The sequence below is a fragment of the Labeo rohita genome, chromosome 15 (assembly GCF_022985175.1).
Source record: "Labeo rohita strain BAU-BD-2019 chromosome 15, IGBB_LRoh.1.0, whole genome shotgun sequence".
Taxonomy (NCBI): Eukaryota; Metazoa; Chordata; class Actinopteri; order Cypriniformes; family Cyprinidae; genus Labeo; species Labeo rohita.
The window spans coordinates 38,574,016-38,591,711 of NC_066883.1; the positions used below are offsets into that span (position 1 = coordinate 38,574,016).

Genomic DNA, 17,696 nt, shown 5'->3' on the forward strand with positions numbered 1-17,696 from the left:
ATATTGTGATTTTTCTGCACCCTCACATTCTAGATTGTCCTATCCTAACAAACTATAATTCAATGGAAAGCTTGTATTAATCTCAATTTCAAAAAAATGTACCCTTATGACTGTTTTTGTGGTCCTGGGTCACATATATTATGTAAACAAAAAACTTTTATTTTGCATACGATTAATGGTTGGACCGCATTATTATTTATTTTGTTTTCACTGAAATATTGTTATGAAAATATCAGAAAGTTCACACTAATTTCTTAGACGATTTCAGATGCCTTCCATGTTTTCTAATCGATTAAAATAAAAATCGTATACATGTTTTAGTGGTCTATTTATCGTAGGTGTAATAGCGCATGCGTTGTTGCGGGACTTTTATTGTGAAGCGCGGCTGCCGCGGCCGCCATGTTCCTGTGTGGTTGCTGTGATGGAGACGCGGCGCTTCGGTTTTTAAACTTTCTGTTTTAAATTCAGAAAATCCTCTGAAATCCACAACATCTCAGACCTGAAGCAGCAGAGCTGTACAATCACACAATGCTTCTAAAAACACGGCAGAACTGAAGGCGTGGGATCAGAGAGCAGGTGAGGATTAAACTAATCGCGTTAAATGATCATCGTAATTATTAAGAATTATTGTATTTCATATTTAATAAACGCGACACTCGCCGTCCAACTTTCTCTCAGTCTCTACTGATGATGTGCTTTTATATTGTTTTATTCAGTCGTTCAATCTAGTCGTTCCGGCTTGTTATTAGATATGGATCATCATTAAAGTGCTGTTTATGTTTGCGGTTTCATGTTTGTTATTAACAGAGAGCAGCGGTTCGACCGTTTTTCTGAGGTAAACGCAAACAGTTCGGTGTCGATATTATAAAGTGTTGATTTAATAAGCAGCGGTTTCATTTCTAAGTAAATGCTATGTACGTTGTGTGGTGTGTTTGTAAAGTTTTAATCTGAAGTAATTCAGGGAAATTAATCGAAGGCCCGTTACCGCTGCAGTGCGCGCTCCTGTCACGCCGCCGTCGCCATGACGACCCCGGGGCTGCGCATCGGAGATCAGCTGGTGCTGGAGGAAGACTATGATGAAAACTACATCCCTTCAGAACAAGGTACAAGGATTTTTAAACTCAGAACTGTGATTAGAGTGAATAACGTGTCTGTCTGTGAACACACACACACACACACATGTCTGGTTTATTATCTTTGTGGGGACTCTCCATAGGCGCAATGGTTTGTATACTGTCCACACTGTATTTTCTATCCCCTTACCCTAACCCTACCCCTAAACCTAACCCTTACAGAAAACTTTCTGCATTTTTACTTTCTCAAAAAATCTCATTCTGTATGATTTATAAGCTTTTGTACCCATGGGGACCTCAAGCCGGTCCCCACAATAGGGGTCGACCGATATGTGTTTTTCAGGGCCGATGCCGATACCGATTATTACAGATCAAATGCACCGATAAACGATATTTTGAACCGATATGTGTCAAAATACAAATGTCACATTTTTTTGTCAACACAGTAGCTTAGGAAAAGCTGAAAACAAAAATTACATTTGCCATTTACAATTATAAGCAAAAGAACAAATCCGTTGGCTTGTAGCCATGACGAAATTAAATAACTTTTAACGAAAAAATGTCCCGACGTCGATTTCAGCGTCTCTCCCACAAAGGAAAATATATATAAATACAACAACAAGTAGTAATAGACTAAATGATAGATGTCGGTTTCTTAACAGTAAACTGACCATTTTCTAGTCCAAGCTGAACGTCCTTCAAGGACAGCGCATCCACACTTTGCTCGGCCATGTGCCATCCTCTGTCTGTACAGCCCGCTCTGATGACCGTTATGCAAATCCTGCGTGCACAGACCTTGCCAATAAAATGCGCCGCAGTCCATGCGTGCATAACAGTCATGAGCGCAGGCCGTACAGGTGCTCTATAAGAATGAGTAAAGCCAAAGACTAAAGGACAGACATGCTGTTCAGAAAGGACGTCGGGAAAAGGAAATTATTACACCGCCTGCTCCCGTCCAAATTACACCAGAGTTACCGATCGCTACCGCGTTTTGTTTGTAAATTTATTCCCGCGTCGCAAAAAATCTGGTCGAGTCCCGCGGGAATGCAGACCTCTAGTATACGGTCCTACTTTTGATTAATTCATCCAAACTTTGAAAAATTCCGTGGCATTTAGTGTTAACAGTATACAGTACATTCCATTTATATGACTGGATTCCGCGATTCCGTCCGTGTTTTCCGTTAAAAAACATTTCCATTACTTTATAAAATAAAATTCATTAAATAAAAGTTAGCTAATTTATGTATTTATTTTAAACACCCACAAAAGCTTTTTCTGACACAGATTAAAAATGTTTTGCGTTTTTGCTCAGAAATGTGAATTTAAGTCTTTTCAAAATTATGAGCTTTTAATTTATTTTTATTTGTTTATTTAAAGGGCTTCCATATTTTCATTTAGTTTCTCTTGAGGTACTCAAATAACTAAAACTGAAATTAAAATGGGTAAGAACTATATAGAGACAAACAAACAAACAAACAAAAAAAAACTTTAATTAAAATTAAAATGCAAAAGGAGAATATTAAAACAAAAACCATTATTGTATCTCAATGATACTACATATAACTCAATAAAACACAAGTCTCATCATCCTCTCTGAGCAAAGTTAATTTTAAATTAAAATCTGCTATATGGACATACAACAAATAATACAGTGAGATATAAATATTTCACAGTATAAATAATGTATCATCAATTTTATCTTATTATAATACTGAGAACTTGCCATTAATAATAATCATTAAAATAATGTCATTTATTTTATGTAAAATACAGTTTATTTCTTTATTTTGATTGTGGAATGTGACCCTGGATCACAAAACCAGTCATAAGGGTCTTTTTTTTTTAAACTGAGATTTATACATCATCTGAAAGCTGAATAAATAACCTTTCCATTGATGAGTGGTGTGTTAGGATAGGACAATATTTGGTTGAGATACAACTATTTGAAAATCTGGAATCTGAGGGTGCAAAAAAATCAAAAGAAAATCACCTTTAAAGTTGTCCAAATGAAGTTTTTAGCAATGGATATTACTAATCAAAAATTAAGTTTTGATATATTTACGGTAGGAAATGTACAAAATATCTTCATAGAACATGATCTTTACTTAATATCCTAATGATTTTTGGCATAAAAGAAAAACTGAGAGTTTTGACCCATACGATGTATTTTTATCTATTGCTACTAATATTTTAGACTGGTTTGGTGGTGCAGGGTCACACATGTTCATGACAGACTCACTCAAACATGTTGACATTGACATGATTGATTATTTTGATGAATATCATTGTGACTGTAAACACTGAAGGACTAATTCATTAAAAACTGAACATTCTGTCGTCATTTACTCAGGACGTTCAAACCTGTGTGAGTGAACGTGAAGCAGATATTGTGAGCAGTGTCCGGGTGTTTTAGTTCGTGTAATGAACGTCTCTTCTTTGAAAGTAATCTTCTTTTGAGTTTTGCTGAGAAAAGAAGGTCAATGCAGGTCTGAAGTGACATGAGGACAGTAAGTGCTGCTGTTTGTTTGCGTGTCGTGAGAACACGTGTGCTGACGATTCATGTGTGTTGATCAGAAATCCACGAGTACGCCATCGAGATCGGCATCGACCCGGAGCGAGAGCCAGAGCTGCTGTGGTTGGCCAGAGAGGGGATGGTGGTGCCGCTGCCGGCCGAGTGGAAACCATGGTAACACACGCCTACATTACACACACACACACACACACACACACATGTTCACATGGACACAGAAAGTGACTGTGTGTGTGTGTTCAGTCAGGACGTCACTGGTGAGGTTTACTACTTCAACTTCACCACGGGTCAATCCACATGGGATCATCCGTGTGACGAGCACTACCGCCGCCTGGTGGAGCTGGAGCGCGAGCGCAACCAACACGCCAAAGCCCCTCCGACCGCCGGCACCGCTGTAAAGAAAGACAAGGAAAAGAAGAAGAAGAAGGAGAAGAAAGAAAAGAAGAAAGACAAGAAGAAGGAGCCAGAGGGAGTCAGAGCTCCAGGGGTGAGAACAGCCTTCAAACGTCTCTTCTGATCTCAGAGACTGTGTTTATTTGACCAAAAATACAGTAAAAACAGTGAAATATTATTCTAATTTCAAACAGCTGTTTTCTATGTGAATATCTGTTAAACTCTAATTGATTTCTGTGATGCGCAGCTGAATTTTCAGCATCATTACTCCAGTCTTTAGTGTCACATGATCCTTCAGAAATCATTCTAATATGCTGATTTGCTGCTCAACAAACATTTATGATTATTAGCAATGTTGAAAACAGAATATTTCTGTGCAAACCATCATAAATTTAATTTTTTAGGATTCACAGATGAATAGAAGGTTCAAAAGAACAGCTTTTATTGGAAATCAAAATCTTTTGGAACATGTCTTTACTCTTACTTTTGATCAATTTAATGCATTTTTAATAAATAAAAGTATTAATTTCTGTCAAAAACTATTGCTGAACTATATCAGATGTGAATGATCTGTCTCATTCTTGTCTGTCTGTAGGTGTTGGCTCCTCTCGCTCCTCTCCGCAGTCTGTCTGAGGCTCCTGTCGCTCCTCTCAGAGGTTCTCTGGGCGTCTCGTCTGGACTCCAGCCGCTCAAGACGTCTCTCAGGGTAAAACTGCAGAAATGTATTTGAGTTCTGATTTATGAATGTGAACTATGTTTTGGATTGTGATTGTCACCGGTGTGCGTCAGGCTGGCGCGTCGAGCTCTGCTGCTGTCAGGAGCGTTCAGGAGGAGAGGAGCGCTGAGGAAGACGAGGAGATCTCAGAGGAAGAGGTGAGTCTGAAACACACACACATACGTCTGAGAGAGAATACATGAGTCCCACTGAACGCTGGATCAGATCTCAGTGTGTTTGTGTTTAGAGGCCGCAGGATTCAGCCGGACTCCTGCAGAACCTCCATCTGGATCTGGACGCTCTGGGAGCAGGACTGCAGTACGAGGTGAGCACCGACACATCAGCACAAACACATCAACACAAACACATCCCATCCTGCTGGAGAACAGCACGTTCTTTCGGGATCAATACAGTTAGGGTATGTCGAAAAGTTTTTACACACCCGGATTACACAGAGTCTGCACATCGCAGAGCTAGACAAGACAAGCATTGAAGGTTAAAAAGCATAGAATAGTAGTACCAGTAAATTTTGACCTTGTGGGGACATTTTTTAGGTCCCTATGAGGAAACAAGCTTATAAATCATGCAGAATGAGTTTTTTTGAGAAAATAAAAGTGTGCACAGTCTCCTGTGAGGGCTAGGTTTAGGTGTAGGTGCGATAGAAAATACGGTTTGTACAGTATAAAAACCATTACACCTATGGAATGTCCCCATAAAACATGGAAACACAACGTGTGTGTGTGTTTCAGGACAGTGAGGTCAGTGTGACGATTCCTCCTGAAGAAAGAACGGAACCTGAACTGCAGGATTTGGCCCTGTCGAGGGATCACAGTCCAGAATCACCTTCAGAGGTACGTGTCTGTCTGTCTGTCTGTCTGTCTGTGTCTGTCTCTCTCTTCTGCTTGTCTCTGCAGTTTCTCTGTTTGTCTTTGTTAATAATACACCTGTTTGTTTGAGGTTTGCATGTGACCTCACAGCCCGTCTGTCTGTCTGTCCGTCTGTCTCTAACTCCATCCCTCCACTGTAAGGACTCGTTGCGTGGACGTCACCTCCGTTCCACAGCGGCGGGCGGCAGCAGCGCCGCTTCACGACCTCTGACCCCGGATGCTGCGGCGTCCAGCGGGTGTGAGGAAGACGAGCAGATGAGCAAAGACAAGAAGCAGTCAAACGATAAGGACATCAGAGATGAAGAGACAGAGAACGATGAGGAGATCGAGAGATTCAGCAGTCCTGAGGAGAAACAGAAGGACCAGACGGAGGAGGGAATAGAAGAAGAGATTAAAGATGATGCAAAGACAGGAGAAGAGAGCGAACAGATCAGAGATGGAGAGACTGAGGAGACTGATGAACAGATTGAGAGATTCAGCAGTCCTAAAGAGGAGGAGGAGAACCTGATAGAGGAAGGAGATCAGACATGTGAAGACAATAGAGAAGATGAAAACAGACAGATTAGAGATGAAGAGACGGAGGACAGAGAGAGTGAGGAGGTCGAGGAGCAGATCGAGAGATTCAACAGCCCTGAAGAGGAAGAGAAGAACCTGATGGAGGAGAGAACAGGAGATCAGACAGATGAAGAAAACGGAGAAGATGAAAACAGACAGATTAGAGATGAAGAGAACAGAGAGAGTGAGGAGGTCGAGGAACAGATCGAGAGATTCAGCACTCCTGAAGAGAAACAAAAGGACCAGACAGAGGAGAGAAAAGACGAGGAGAAAGATCAGACTGAGAGTAAAGATGAAGAAAACCGAGAAGATGAAAACAGACAGATCAGAGATGAAGAGACGGAGGACAGAGAGAGTGAGGAGGTCGAGGAACCGATCGAGAGATTCAACACTCCTGAGGAGAAACAAAAGGACCAGATGAAGGAGACGAAAGATGAAGAGAAAGATCAGACTGAGAGTAAAGATGAAGAAAACATGGAAGAACAGAACAGACAGATCAGAGATGAAGAAAATGAGAACAGAGAAAGTGAGGAGGTTGATGAACAGATTGAGAGATTCAACAGTCTTGAAGAGAAGGACGAGAGGACTGAAGACAAAGATGAAGCCGAGATTAAAGATGAAGAAAAAAACATGGAAGAACAAAATGGACAGATCAGAGATAAAGAGACAGAAAACACAGAGAGTGAGGAGATTGATGAACAGATCGAGAGATTCAGCACTCCTGAGGAGAAAAACCAGACGGAGGAGAGAACTGAAGGAGATCAGACAGAGACCAAAGATGATGGAAACATGGAAGAAGAGATGATTGAAAGAGACGAACAGGATGAAACACACAGACAGGACAATCAAACTATTAATAGAGAAGAAGAGGCTGTCAGAAGTGTTTACTGTGAGGAGGAGGAGAGGCTTTCAGAGCCGCAGGAGCAGAAGGAGCGTGAGACAGAGGAGGATAAACATGAGGAAGAGCAGAGAGAGAGTGAAGGATGCGTCTCAGAGGTGTGTGAGGCTCAGAGCGACGATGAGGAGATCGAACGCTTTCACAGTAACAGCTCTCGCCCTCAATTAACACGCGTTAAAGCAGGGAAGTTTGTGCCTCAGTGGAATCCAGTGTCCAGTGAGGTAGGACTGAGTGCCCCGCCCCTGCCCGCAAGCCCCGCCCATTCCACGTGCCCCGCCCCCGCCCTGCCTGTGTTTGTGTTTGTGTTTGGATGCTTCACTCCGTCCCACACAACACACGCAGCGCTGGAGTCTGTGTTTGTTTGGGTCTGTGTGAATCACCTCCGAAACCTTTGATTCAGTGATTCGTTCGTTCAGTGATTCGTTCAGTGTTTGTGTGTCACTGCAGAGAGGAGGCGTGTCTCAGCACAGTCATGTGACATCAAGAGACGGAACTAGTCTATCAGTTAGTCAAGACGTAATTAGGCCAATTTAGCCTTTTATGTTACTGACTTAAAATGATGACCAGTCCTAAAAAATTAAGAAATTAGATGACTGACTCGTAAGACTAGTTTAAGTAGTTTATTCAGCCGGCCACAGCCAATGAGAGCTCCTCTCTGCAGCAGAGCTGAATCTCCCAGCATCCTCTCTCCATACTGCTGTGTGTGTGTGTGTGTGTGTGTGTGAGCTGATGTACACGTGTCTGATATCATGTCCTGTTCTGTGACAGGAGTCTGAGGACGGTAAAGCAGCAGCATCACTCTCATCCGCTGATAATGTGCAGGTATGACCTCATCAACACACATCACACACACACACACACACACACACACACACACACGTCACATATCCTGCCAATCAAATGTTTGAGATCAATAAGATTTTTAATGGCTTTTAAAAATGTTTTTTATGCTCATCAAGGCTGTGTTCATTTGATCAAAAATACAGAAAAAAATGTCATATTGTGAAATATTATGATGTAAAGCAATGTTTTTCTCTGTTAATATACATTCAAATTTACAGCATCATTACTCCAGTCTTCAGTGTCACATGATCCTTCAGAAATCATTCTAATATGCTGATTTATTATTAATGTACATTTTATTACATTTTATTTAACAATTACATTTTTATTCTTTCATTTTTTTAAAGTAATTAATACTTTTATTCACAAGGATGTGTTAAATTAGGAAAAAGTGATAGCATAGATTTACATTGTTAGAAAAGATTTATATTTTGAATAAATGCTGTTCTTTTTAACCTTTTATTGATCAAAGAATCCTGAAAAAACAAATCACAGGTTCCAAAAAAATATTTGTCAGCACAACAGTTTCCAACATTGATCATTCTGATAATAAATCAGCATATGAGAATGATTTCTGAAGGATCATGTGACACTGAAGACTGGAGTAATGATACTGAAAATTCAGCTTTGATCACAGGAATAAATTATATTTTAAAGTATATTAAAATAAGAACCATTACTTTATATTGTAATAACGTTATGCAATATTACTGTTTTTTTCTGTATTTTTGATCAAATAAATGCAGCCTTGATGAGCAGAAGAGACTTCTTTAAAAAGCATTACAAGTCTTACTGATCCTCTTCATGTGTTTCCTCAGACTGGTTTCCGCTCCAAACTCTCAGAGAATGTGTTTGACCTGCTGGATCTGTCGCCTGCAGTGGTAACACACACACACACACACACCTTTATATTCCTAACTCTACAGATATAAATAAAGACTCATTCGGTCTCTCTGTCCGTGTGTCTCTCAGGACAGGAAGGAAGTGGAGGGCGAGGCAGATGTGGACAGCTGTGTGGATGTCTCTGACTCTGCAGACAGGTGTGTGTGATGATGATGATGATGATGATGATGATGGTATAAGTTAGGGATGAGCATGAGCACTCTAGACCAAATGACTAAACTCTGGGAAAGCTTTCTGTCCAATGATCCAGTAAGCAACTGCATTCAAGCAGTCAGTTCAACGCCGCACTAAAGCAGACATAAAATATAGACTCATGTTCAGTTTTCAGTGCGTTATTAACAGTGTGTATTTAGCTTCATAAGTCTCTCATATTCTGTTATTCTGTAAACAGAATATTTTGATGGAAAGTCAAAAGATGCACTTTGTGGCTATTTCAGTGAATATTTATTTCATTAAAATAAAAATTACTTTTTAGAAGTGTTTTTAATGGTTTTTAGTGAATGGAAATGATGGTTTGTGTCTCCTTTCAGGCGTCTGCTTAAAAACGTGACGTTAGCTCAGACGCCGCCGTCGCGCTCCGCTGCCTCCTCACCCGCAGATGACATCATCAGAACGTCGTCACATGACCAGAGACCGACGACCGCCCGCGGCAGAACCGACACCGCTGACCACGAGAGGACGGAGAGAGAGAGACGAGTACGAGAAGAGCGGGAGGAAGAGAAGCGCAAGCGTGATGAAGAGGAGAGGAAGAGGCGAGAAGCTCTGAAAGAAGAGGAGAAACGTATGCGTGATGAGGAGAGGAAGCTCTGAAAGAAGAGGAGAAACGTAAGCGTGATGAAGAGGAGAGGAAGAGACGAGAAGAGAGGGAGGAAGAGGAGAAACGTAAGCGTGATGAAGAGGAGAGGAAGAGGCTGCAGGAGGACGCAGAGAGGCAGATGGAGGAGGAGAGGAGCAGACTGATGGAGGAGACGCAGAGGAGACTGCAGCTGCTCAGAGACGCTCTGATGAAGGACGAGGAGGACGAGGAGCGCCGGGTGAAGGAGGAGAGTGCTGAGCAGCTCAGGTCAGTCACTGCTGCATTTTGGGTAGATGTGCTGCTGATATACAAGTCAGACTGAGTGCATGAGTGTACCTGCGTACAGCAGATCACATGACGCAGATCACGTGTGTGTTTCAGGCTCATGAAGGAGCAGATACTCAAAAAGAGACGAGATGAAGAGGAGCGACTGAACAACGACATGCACACACAACTACAGCAGCTCAGGCACACACACACACACACACACACACACACACACACACACACACACACACACACTCTATATCACCATAAGTGCACTCACACTCATCTTTCCCTTTTGTGTTCAGGCTTGAGAGTGAGGTGAAGCTGCAGGAGATGCGCTCAGAGTTGGAGGTGGAGCGGGAGAGGGCGGAGACTCAGAGGAGGCGGGATCTCGAACACTTGAGGGAGGAGTTAGAGGAGGAGCTCCGGTTAGAGAGGAGGCGGTTACAAGAGAAGAAGGAGGAGCAGCTGACCTCCATCAGACTACAGGTGAGTGTGTGTGTCTGTCTGTCTCTATGTAACCATATTTTGGGAGCAAACTTGTACCCAAAAGCAAGCTAAACCCCCCCAAAACCTCCCTTTTGGGGACGTCATTATTTGTGAAACAAAATATAAAATACAGTAAAAAATGCAGGATGTTTTTTTTTATAGGGTTAATGTGTGGATTAGGGTTATAAATAAATGTATAAATAGGTTATGTATGCTATATAAAAACGATAGAAGTCTATGCAGTGTCAGTGTTAGATATTTATTTGTGTGTGTGTTTGACACACTGTTGTGTTTTTCAGGCTAAACTGAGTGACACACAGAAGGATTTGAGGAGCACACGACCAGAACAACCTTTAGTAGAATACCAGAGAGAGGTACAGCACACACACACACACATTAGTACTGCTACTAATAAATAAAAATATTAAACAAAATAAGGAATATTACTATTGCAATGTTTCAAGGTAAAGTTAAAAAGTATTTAAGACAAAAAAATATTATTTAGTTGTTTTATTTATGTGGTTTTACAATACAGCTGTAAAATTAAATTATTTATGGTCTTATTGTCTTCATTTTCAAAAGCCATCCGATGTTTATTTTGATGGAAAACACATGTAGCCTTAAAGCTTCTCAATGGTTGATTATAGCGCTTCTTATTACAAGTTTATGAAGATGGTTGATGAATGTTGTGTTTCCAAACGAACATTAAAGCGACTCAGAAAAGAACACGTGTAAAAGAACACAGTGACACACTTTACTCTGAAACACACAGCACAGATATTCATTTAATCAAAGTCCCTTTAAGGCAAGTCATTTCACTCGGCGGAAATCTTTGAAACGCCTCTCGGGCAGGCAAGTGCCGCTCCTCTCTCTTTGAATGGGGAAACATCAAATTCTCCAAAACTGTTCACCAAGTTTACCATTAAACTTCATATTTGAAATCACCAATGAAATCTGACAACAACCGTATCATAAATGTTGTTTCTTTTGCTCAAGTGGCGTTAAAAAAAGATTTTTTTTTAATCTAATGACATCTGCAGTGATGTGATGACTTTACCAATTAGCGATTGGCTCATTTATTCCGAAGGCGGGCCTTTGTGGCCATAATGAGCGTTGCGTTTTTCCCAATTCAAAACAATACAAGTGGCTCGTCTTGGGTATTCTATAGTCTTGATTTAATTAAATCACAGCCTTTGCCTTTTGATAATTGCACTAAGCCATAATTGGGATTTAATTTCTGATATTGTGCAGCCCTGACTGGTTTGTGTTCACGTGTGTGTGTTTAGCTCACAGAAGTGCTGCAGGAAGTCCGGGAGGACGTTGAGCGAGATCACAGGAGGAAACTAGAACAACTGAAGGAGGAACATCAACAGGAGCTACAGAACCTGAGAGAGACACACCTGGAGCAGGTACAACACGCGCACACACACACACACACTGCGTCAGACTATGTGTGTGTCTGATTTACACAGCGATGATGAGATCTTTCTGTGTTAATGTGTGTGTAGGAGAGCAGTGAGCGGGAGCGTCTGCTGGAATCTCTTCAGAAGGAAAGAGACTCTCTGATCTCCAAACACACAACACAACTACACAAACTACAGCACACGCTGGACACACAGCTGCAGGAGATGCGCAGGACACACTCACAGAAGGTCAGCAATACACACACACACAAGATCTGAATTCAATGATAAACTGCCTTTAACTGAAAATTGAGTGTGTACTGTTGTCCTTTTGCATTATCGACATTATCGTTCACCTCAGATCTGAAAAATAAATAAAATGAGAACATCCAATCTGTGAATGAACGCGTGTATCCAGCTTAACATTTTTAATCTTTTTGATCATATACTTGTCCAGACAGTGCTTGCAGGCAGACTCCGCCCACTCACTCATCTGATTGGCTGTGATCTGACAGATAGATTACTTATCACAGGAATGTAATGTGTGTGTGTGTGTGTGTGTGTGTGTGTGTGTGTAGGAGTCAGCGCTACAGGAGTGGATGGAGAAGCTGGAGATACAAACCAAAGAACTTCAAACTCAGGAGGCCGAACTTCAGTCAAAGGTACAAAAACTTTTCATGTAGGTTTTGTTACATTCAAGAATTTGTTTGGTTGTAGTGAGTTTTTTTTTTTTTTACTTTAGTTATAGATTAGTTTAATTGTAGTTTCTGATTTACTTCAGATTAAAGAATTAGTTCACTTCCAGAACAAATATTTACAAATTTTCTTTCTTTAGTCATAAAGAAATAGTTTTTGAGGAAAACATTCCAGAATTTTTCTCCATATAATGGACATTTATGGTTTGTACTTCCAAAATGTAGTTTAAATGCAGCTTCAACGGGCTCTAAACGATCCCAGCTGAGGAAGAATCATCCTACATCAATGCAGAAGTACCGACCCAGTGTTTACAAAGTGAACATGTAAAGAAGATCAAACACCCTTCACAAAAAAGTTAAACAGCGATACAGGACGATTTTGAAGTTGGAGGAGAAAATAGGATGGGAGTTTTTCAACATACCCTAACTGTATAGACCCGGATTACACAGAGCTGACGCAGAGCTAGACGAGATGAGAATATTTTTTAGAAAAATATTGATCGTTTTGCTAGATAAGACCCTTCTTCCTCAGCTGGGATCATTTAGAGCCCGTCGAAGCTGCATTTATACTGCATTTTGGAAGTACAAACCATAGAAGTCCACTTTATGGAGAACATTTCTGAAATGTTTTCCTCAAGAAACATAATTTCTTTATGACTGAAGAAAGAAAGACATGAACATCTTAGATGACAAGGGGGTGAGTACATTATCTGTACATTTTTGTTCTGGAAATGAACTTTGAATTTGTTTTATTGCAGTTCTACAGAAAAACTAACAGTGCTGTTTATTAATCATCATCAGGCATCAGATCTGAGGAGGAGGAGACAGCAGCTGTGTGAGGAAGAGGAGGACCTTCACAGAGGATTACAGGTGTGTGTGAGACGGAGATGTCTGATACAGTCATGGGGAAAATATGATGACCCTGTGTGTGTGTGTGTGTGTGTGTGTGTGTGTGTGTGTGCAGTCTCTCCCACAGCTGCTGAAGGAGCGTGATGAGCTGCGTGAGGAGCTGCAGCGGATGAGAGCAGATCTCCAGAGGGAGAGACAGGAGCGAGAGCGACAGAGAGACGAGAACAGCAGGATGATGGAGGAGCGACAGCAGCTGGAGGCCAGAGTCACACTCCTGCAGGAGCGATGTGAGCAGCTCACCTCCAGAGTCAGGTAACACTCCCACCATCATCACACACACACACACACACACCTGCAGATCTGCTCAGTACCAGCCGTGTGTGTGTGCAGTGAACTGGAGCAGAGGAGCAGAGCAGAGCAACTACATCAGCAGGACGGAGCAGAGGAGGAGCAGAAGAAGAAGAGCAAGAGAAAGACAGAGAACGGTCTGCGTTTGGGGGATCTGGAGGCTCCGCTGCTGCGGTCAGACGCCAGCGACACCAGCGTAGACGAGTGAGTGTGTGTGTGTGAGTGTGAATCAGGGGTAGAGTTAGTGAAAGGGATGGTTCACCCAAAAATGAAAATTTGATGTTTATCTGATTACCCCCAGGTGACTTTGTTTCTTCAGTAGTACAAACAAAGATTTTTTTCTCAAACCATTGCAGTCTGTCAGTCATATAATGGCAGTCACCAAATCTTTGAGAGTAAAAAAAAAAACATACACAAACAAAACCAAATTAAACCCTGCGACTCGTGACAACACACTGATGTCCTAAGACACGAAACGAACTTTTCAGTTTCTCGCATAAACCGATTGTTTCGTGTCTTAGTACATCAGTGTGTTGTCACGAGTCGCAGGGTTTAATTTGGTTTTGTTTGTATATGTTTTTTTTTTTACTCGCAAAGATTTGGTGACTGCCATTATATGACTGACAGACTGCAACGGTTTGAGTTAAAAAAATTAAAAAACTTTGTTTGTGTTCTACTGAAAAAACAAAGTCACCTACATCTTGGATGCCCTGGGGGTAAGCAGATAAACATCAAATTTTCATTTTTGGGTGAACTATCCCTTGAACCCAGAGATGATTCAGTGACGGCAGGATTCTGCCTGTGGACAGAAGGGTTTGGAGTGTGTTATTGTGTTATTCTCTCTCTATCTCTGTCAGCGTGAGGCAGTACATGTGGAATGAGAGCGTGTCTCTCTTCAGGGCTCGTCAGTTTCTGGAGCGGCAGAGCGCTCACATGTCAGACAGACAGGCGGCGCTGCGGGCGGCTCACAGCAGTCTGAAGGACCCCACGCCTGGGAGCTCATCACAGCAGATCTACCATAACCTGCAGCAGGTGTGTGTGTGTGTGTGTGTGTGTGTGTGTGTGTGTGTGTGTGTGAGTGTGAGTGTGAGTGTGTGTGTGTGTGTGTGTGTGTGAGTGTGAGTGTGTGTGTGTGTTCATTCACTGAACCCTTAAACATTCTTTGTATAACAGACCTTAATTTGCCCCTTGTGGACAAATTTAGCACAAAGTTTTCAGGTGTGATCCAATTTTTTTTAATAAATGTCATATCAATGTCTTTGATTTAAAAAAAAAAAAAAAAAAATATATATATATATATATATATATATATATCAGTTTAATTTTTTTTTTTTTTTTTTACCTGTAAAAGTACCAAACTTTTAATATGTAAAATATTTTTGTTATATTTAATATTTCTTATACTTCAGTAAAAACTTACTTCCAGTAAGTTCAGACCAGCCAAAACCTAAAGTTTTGATGACTTTGGTGGATTCTGGTTGACATATGATGGTATTAAAAATATCAAAATATCAAAAATATAAAATAGCCACTATATGGCTGCATATAGCCTAAAATTTATAAACCACTGTTTTAACAACAAAAAAAACATCCACCACAACCAAATTGTGCCAAACAGGTAAAAATAAACAATAAACCTAACAAGTAGCATGTTCCAGACATTTTTTTGTTGGGAATAATCAACAAATCTTGCAGTAGGAATTTGATCTGAGTATGTATGTGTGTGTTTATTTGTGTGTGTGTTTGCCACATTGGGAATGTTGTATAGGCTCACCCTATGTGTATGTATGATCCGCATTTTGTTGGATTTATTGGACAAATTGTTTAAAAAACGCTCTGAATTTTAGTTTTTCCCATTCATTTTCTATGGGTGCCCATTTTTGTCCATGGACAATTTTTTTTTCAACCACTTGCCTTTGTTGAATCAAGTCAATTTTTTGTTCAGGTGGCAAATTTAGGAAAAGTAGCAAAGTCTTGTACCGCTCAGATTAAGGAAACTATTTAAAAAAAAAAAAGCCCAAATTTGTCCTGAAGGATGCTTGAGGGTTAAGTTCAGGACAGAGTAAAATCCCACAGAGTGCGTAAGCAAATGAATCAAAAATGAAGTGAATAAAGTTACAGTTTTCTGTTAGTCTCTCTGCAGTCATGAAAACCTGTAGAAGTCCATGTGTGTGTGTGTGTGTGTGTGTGTGTGTGTGTGTGTGTGTAGGAGGTGAGGGATCTGGCTGAGCTGAGGGAGACGCTTCAGAAGGGTCAAACACTCCTGAAAGAAAAAGAGGAAAAACTCAACCAGCTTGAAACATCACTGACTGAAGAGGTACAACACACACCAGATACACACACTTGCACTATATACACTATACCAACACACACACACACAGGTTTAGTTTAACTTGAATAAAGTATGACAGAAATATATTATAGAACCTTAAAAATGCCAGATGATGCAGGATCTTAAGTGAATAACACACATAACCATGCATGTATGCAGTTCATTTTGTGTGTGTGTGTGTGTGTGTGTGTTTGTGCCAGGTGTCATGTGACGACGCTGAGAGGTCAGCTGATCGGAAAGTGACATTTGATGTGACTGAGTCAGAGATGAGCAGCGTGTACAGCCCAGAGGGAACAGGTAACACACACACACACACTTTAAATATAAACCACTGTAGACATGAAACACTGTGGTTCACGAGCATCTGAACGTCTGTCAGTTCCAGTGAAGGTGCAGCAGTTGGCCGACTCTCTGCAGCTGATCTCAGGTCAGCTGAACTCTGTGTTGGGAGCTTTGGGTTCAATAACTCACAAACAGACTCCGCCCCCTCTGACCACACCTCTGCTGCCCCGCCCATCATGGGCATGGCCTGCAAACCCCTCCCCGTCACTGGCCAACGGACTCGCACACAGAGCCACAGACACACTGCAGACACGCTGGAGCGGCCTGAGCTCAGGTGAGACACACACACACACACACCATCACCTGCTGCATCATCTGAATATCATCTCTGTTTCCATAGAAACCAGCAGAGCACACATGACCTACTCAGGATACACACCACCGAGGTGAGGCACTTTTAGTGTTAGTTGATGATTCTATCAGGAGAAACAGTTCTGATTTTCCATGTTTATATTTAGTGTTAACTGCCTGATTGTGTGTGTGTGTGTGTGTGTGCAGTCTATCCAGTCTGCGTCCATCAGAGGTCGAGGGTCAGCGGCTGCAGGGTCTCATTGAAGGAAACAAACGCTGGCTGGAGGCTCAACGGAAGAACCGCAACATGTATCCTTACATACACGCGCACACACACACACACACACACACACAGCAAATGCACCAGTCTGTGTTTTCCTGAGCGTCACACACTCAGTCCTCTGTTCCCGAACCTCAGAAGCGCGTCCAGCAGCGGCGGGTTAGTTCAGCTCAGCCTCGACGACAACAACCAGATTAAAGTTCATCACTACTGAAGCGGCTCAAATATAACCACACGTGTGTTTCTCAGGACGGCTGAAGATCGTCTGTGTTTGACGTGTTTATGCGCTGTAAGAATTGTGGAAGATTTATAAGCTCAGAAGCAGTTTCACAAAGCAGTTTTGTCTACATTTTCATATGTATAGCTGTGTGCAATGTGCAGATCTCATTTGTACCATATTTTTGTAAACAATAAATTAATTTGCTACTTGAGAAATAATTATTTTTTCTGTTTCTAATTTGGATGGTAGAAATTGGCTAATTTATGTAGTGTTGCACCTTTTTACTGAATTTTGAGCAGGCATAGAGCAGTCTTAAGTCTAAATTAAAAAAAAAAACTTTTTTTTTGTTTTTTTTACATTTCAAAGCATTCTGATTGTAGCTAGATTTCACTGCCGTAAAACCTTGAAAAGCTGCTTTAGAAATAACACTTAAATCTCAAAATAATAAACTAAAGCATGTGCGGTGTACATACGGGGCATCAACGTTTTTAAGTTACTTCTTCATTTGAATGGATCACGTGACAAAAAACCGTTAAACTGACTGGAGGAGCGGGAGCACGCGAATCTGCCGGGAGCCTCGCTGAGGT

At 41.3% G+C, this 17,696-nt stretch overlaps 1 protein-coding gene across 3 annotated transcripts; it reads left to right on the top strand.

Moving 5' to 3' along the window:
* The first annotated feature begins 393 nt into the window (after positions 1-393).
* LOC127177350 (centrosomal protein of 164 kDa-like) lies at positions 394-17,327 on the top strand. Of its 3 annotated transcripts, XM_051129605.1 has the most exons (31): positions 394-576; positions 994-1,103; positions 3,648-3,759; positions 3,847-4,090; positions 4,592-4,702; positions 4,786-4,869; positions 4,959-5,036; positions 5,461-5,562; positions 5,740-6,345; positions 6,517-7,272; positions 7,820-7,873; positions 8,713-8,775; positions 8,867-8,934; positions 9,328-9,589; positions 9,637-9,860; positions 9,975-10,061; positions 10,166-10,349; positions 10,649-10,723; positions 11,636-11,758; positions 11,858-12,001; positions 12,331-12,414; positions 13,249-13,317; positions 13,412-13,608; positions 13,687-13,848; positions 14,502-14,676; positions 15,854-15,961; positions 16,177-16,273; positions 16,356-16,592; positions 16,659-16,704; positions 16,817-16,918; positions 17,007-17,327. In XM_051129605.1, exons 2-31 carry the CDS (start codon positions 1,022-1,024, stop codon positions 17,101-17,103), a joined length of 4,833 nt encoding a protein of 1,610 aa, XP_050985562.1. In that variant the 5' UTR covers positions 394-576; positions 994-1,021; the 3' UTR covers positions 17,104-17,327. The 3 variants fall into 3 exon arrangements, with proteins under 3 accessions (XP_050985562.1, XP_050985560.1, XP_050985561.1); XM_051129603.1 differs by having other exon boundaries at positions 5,740-7,272; XM_051129604.1 differs by having other exon boundaries at positions 5,740-7,272; positions 14,544-14,676.
* The last annotated feature ends 369 nt before the right edge of the window (positions 17,328-17,696 follow it).

Bases quoted from the DNA above. Each gene is read 5' to 3' on its own strand.
- LOC127177350 (XM_051129603.1), top strand. From the start codon at position 1,022: ATGACGACCCCGGGGCTGCGCATCGGAGATCAGCTGGTGCTGGAGGAA. The intron at 9,861-9,974 runs GTCAGTCACTGC...TGTGTGTTTCAG, and splicing joins GAGAGTGCTGAGCAGCTCAG to GCTCATGAAGGAGCAGATAC. The intron at 16,705-16,816 runs GTGAGGCACTTT...GTGTGTGTGCAG, and splicing joins TCAGGATACACACCACCGAG to TCTATCCAGTCTGCGTCCAT.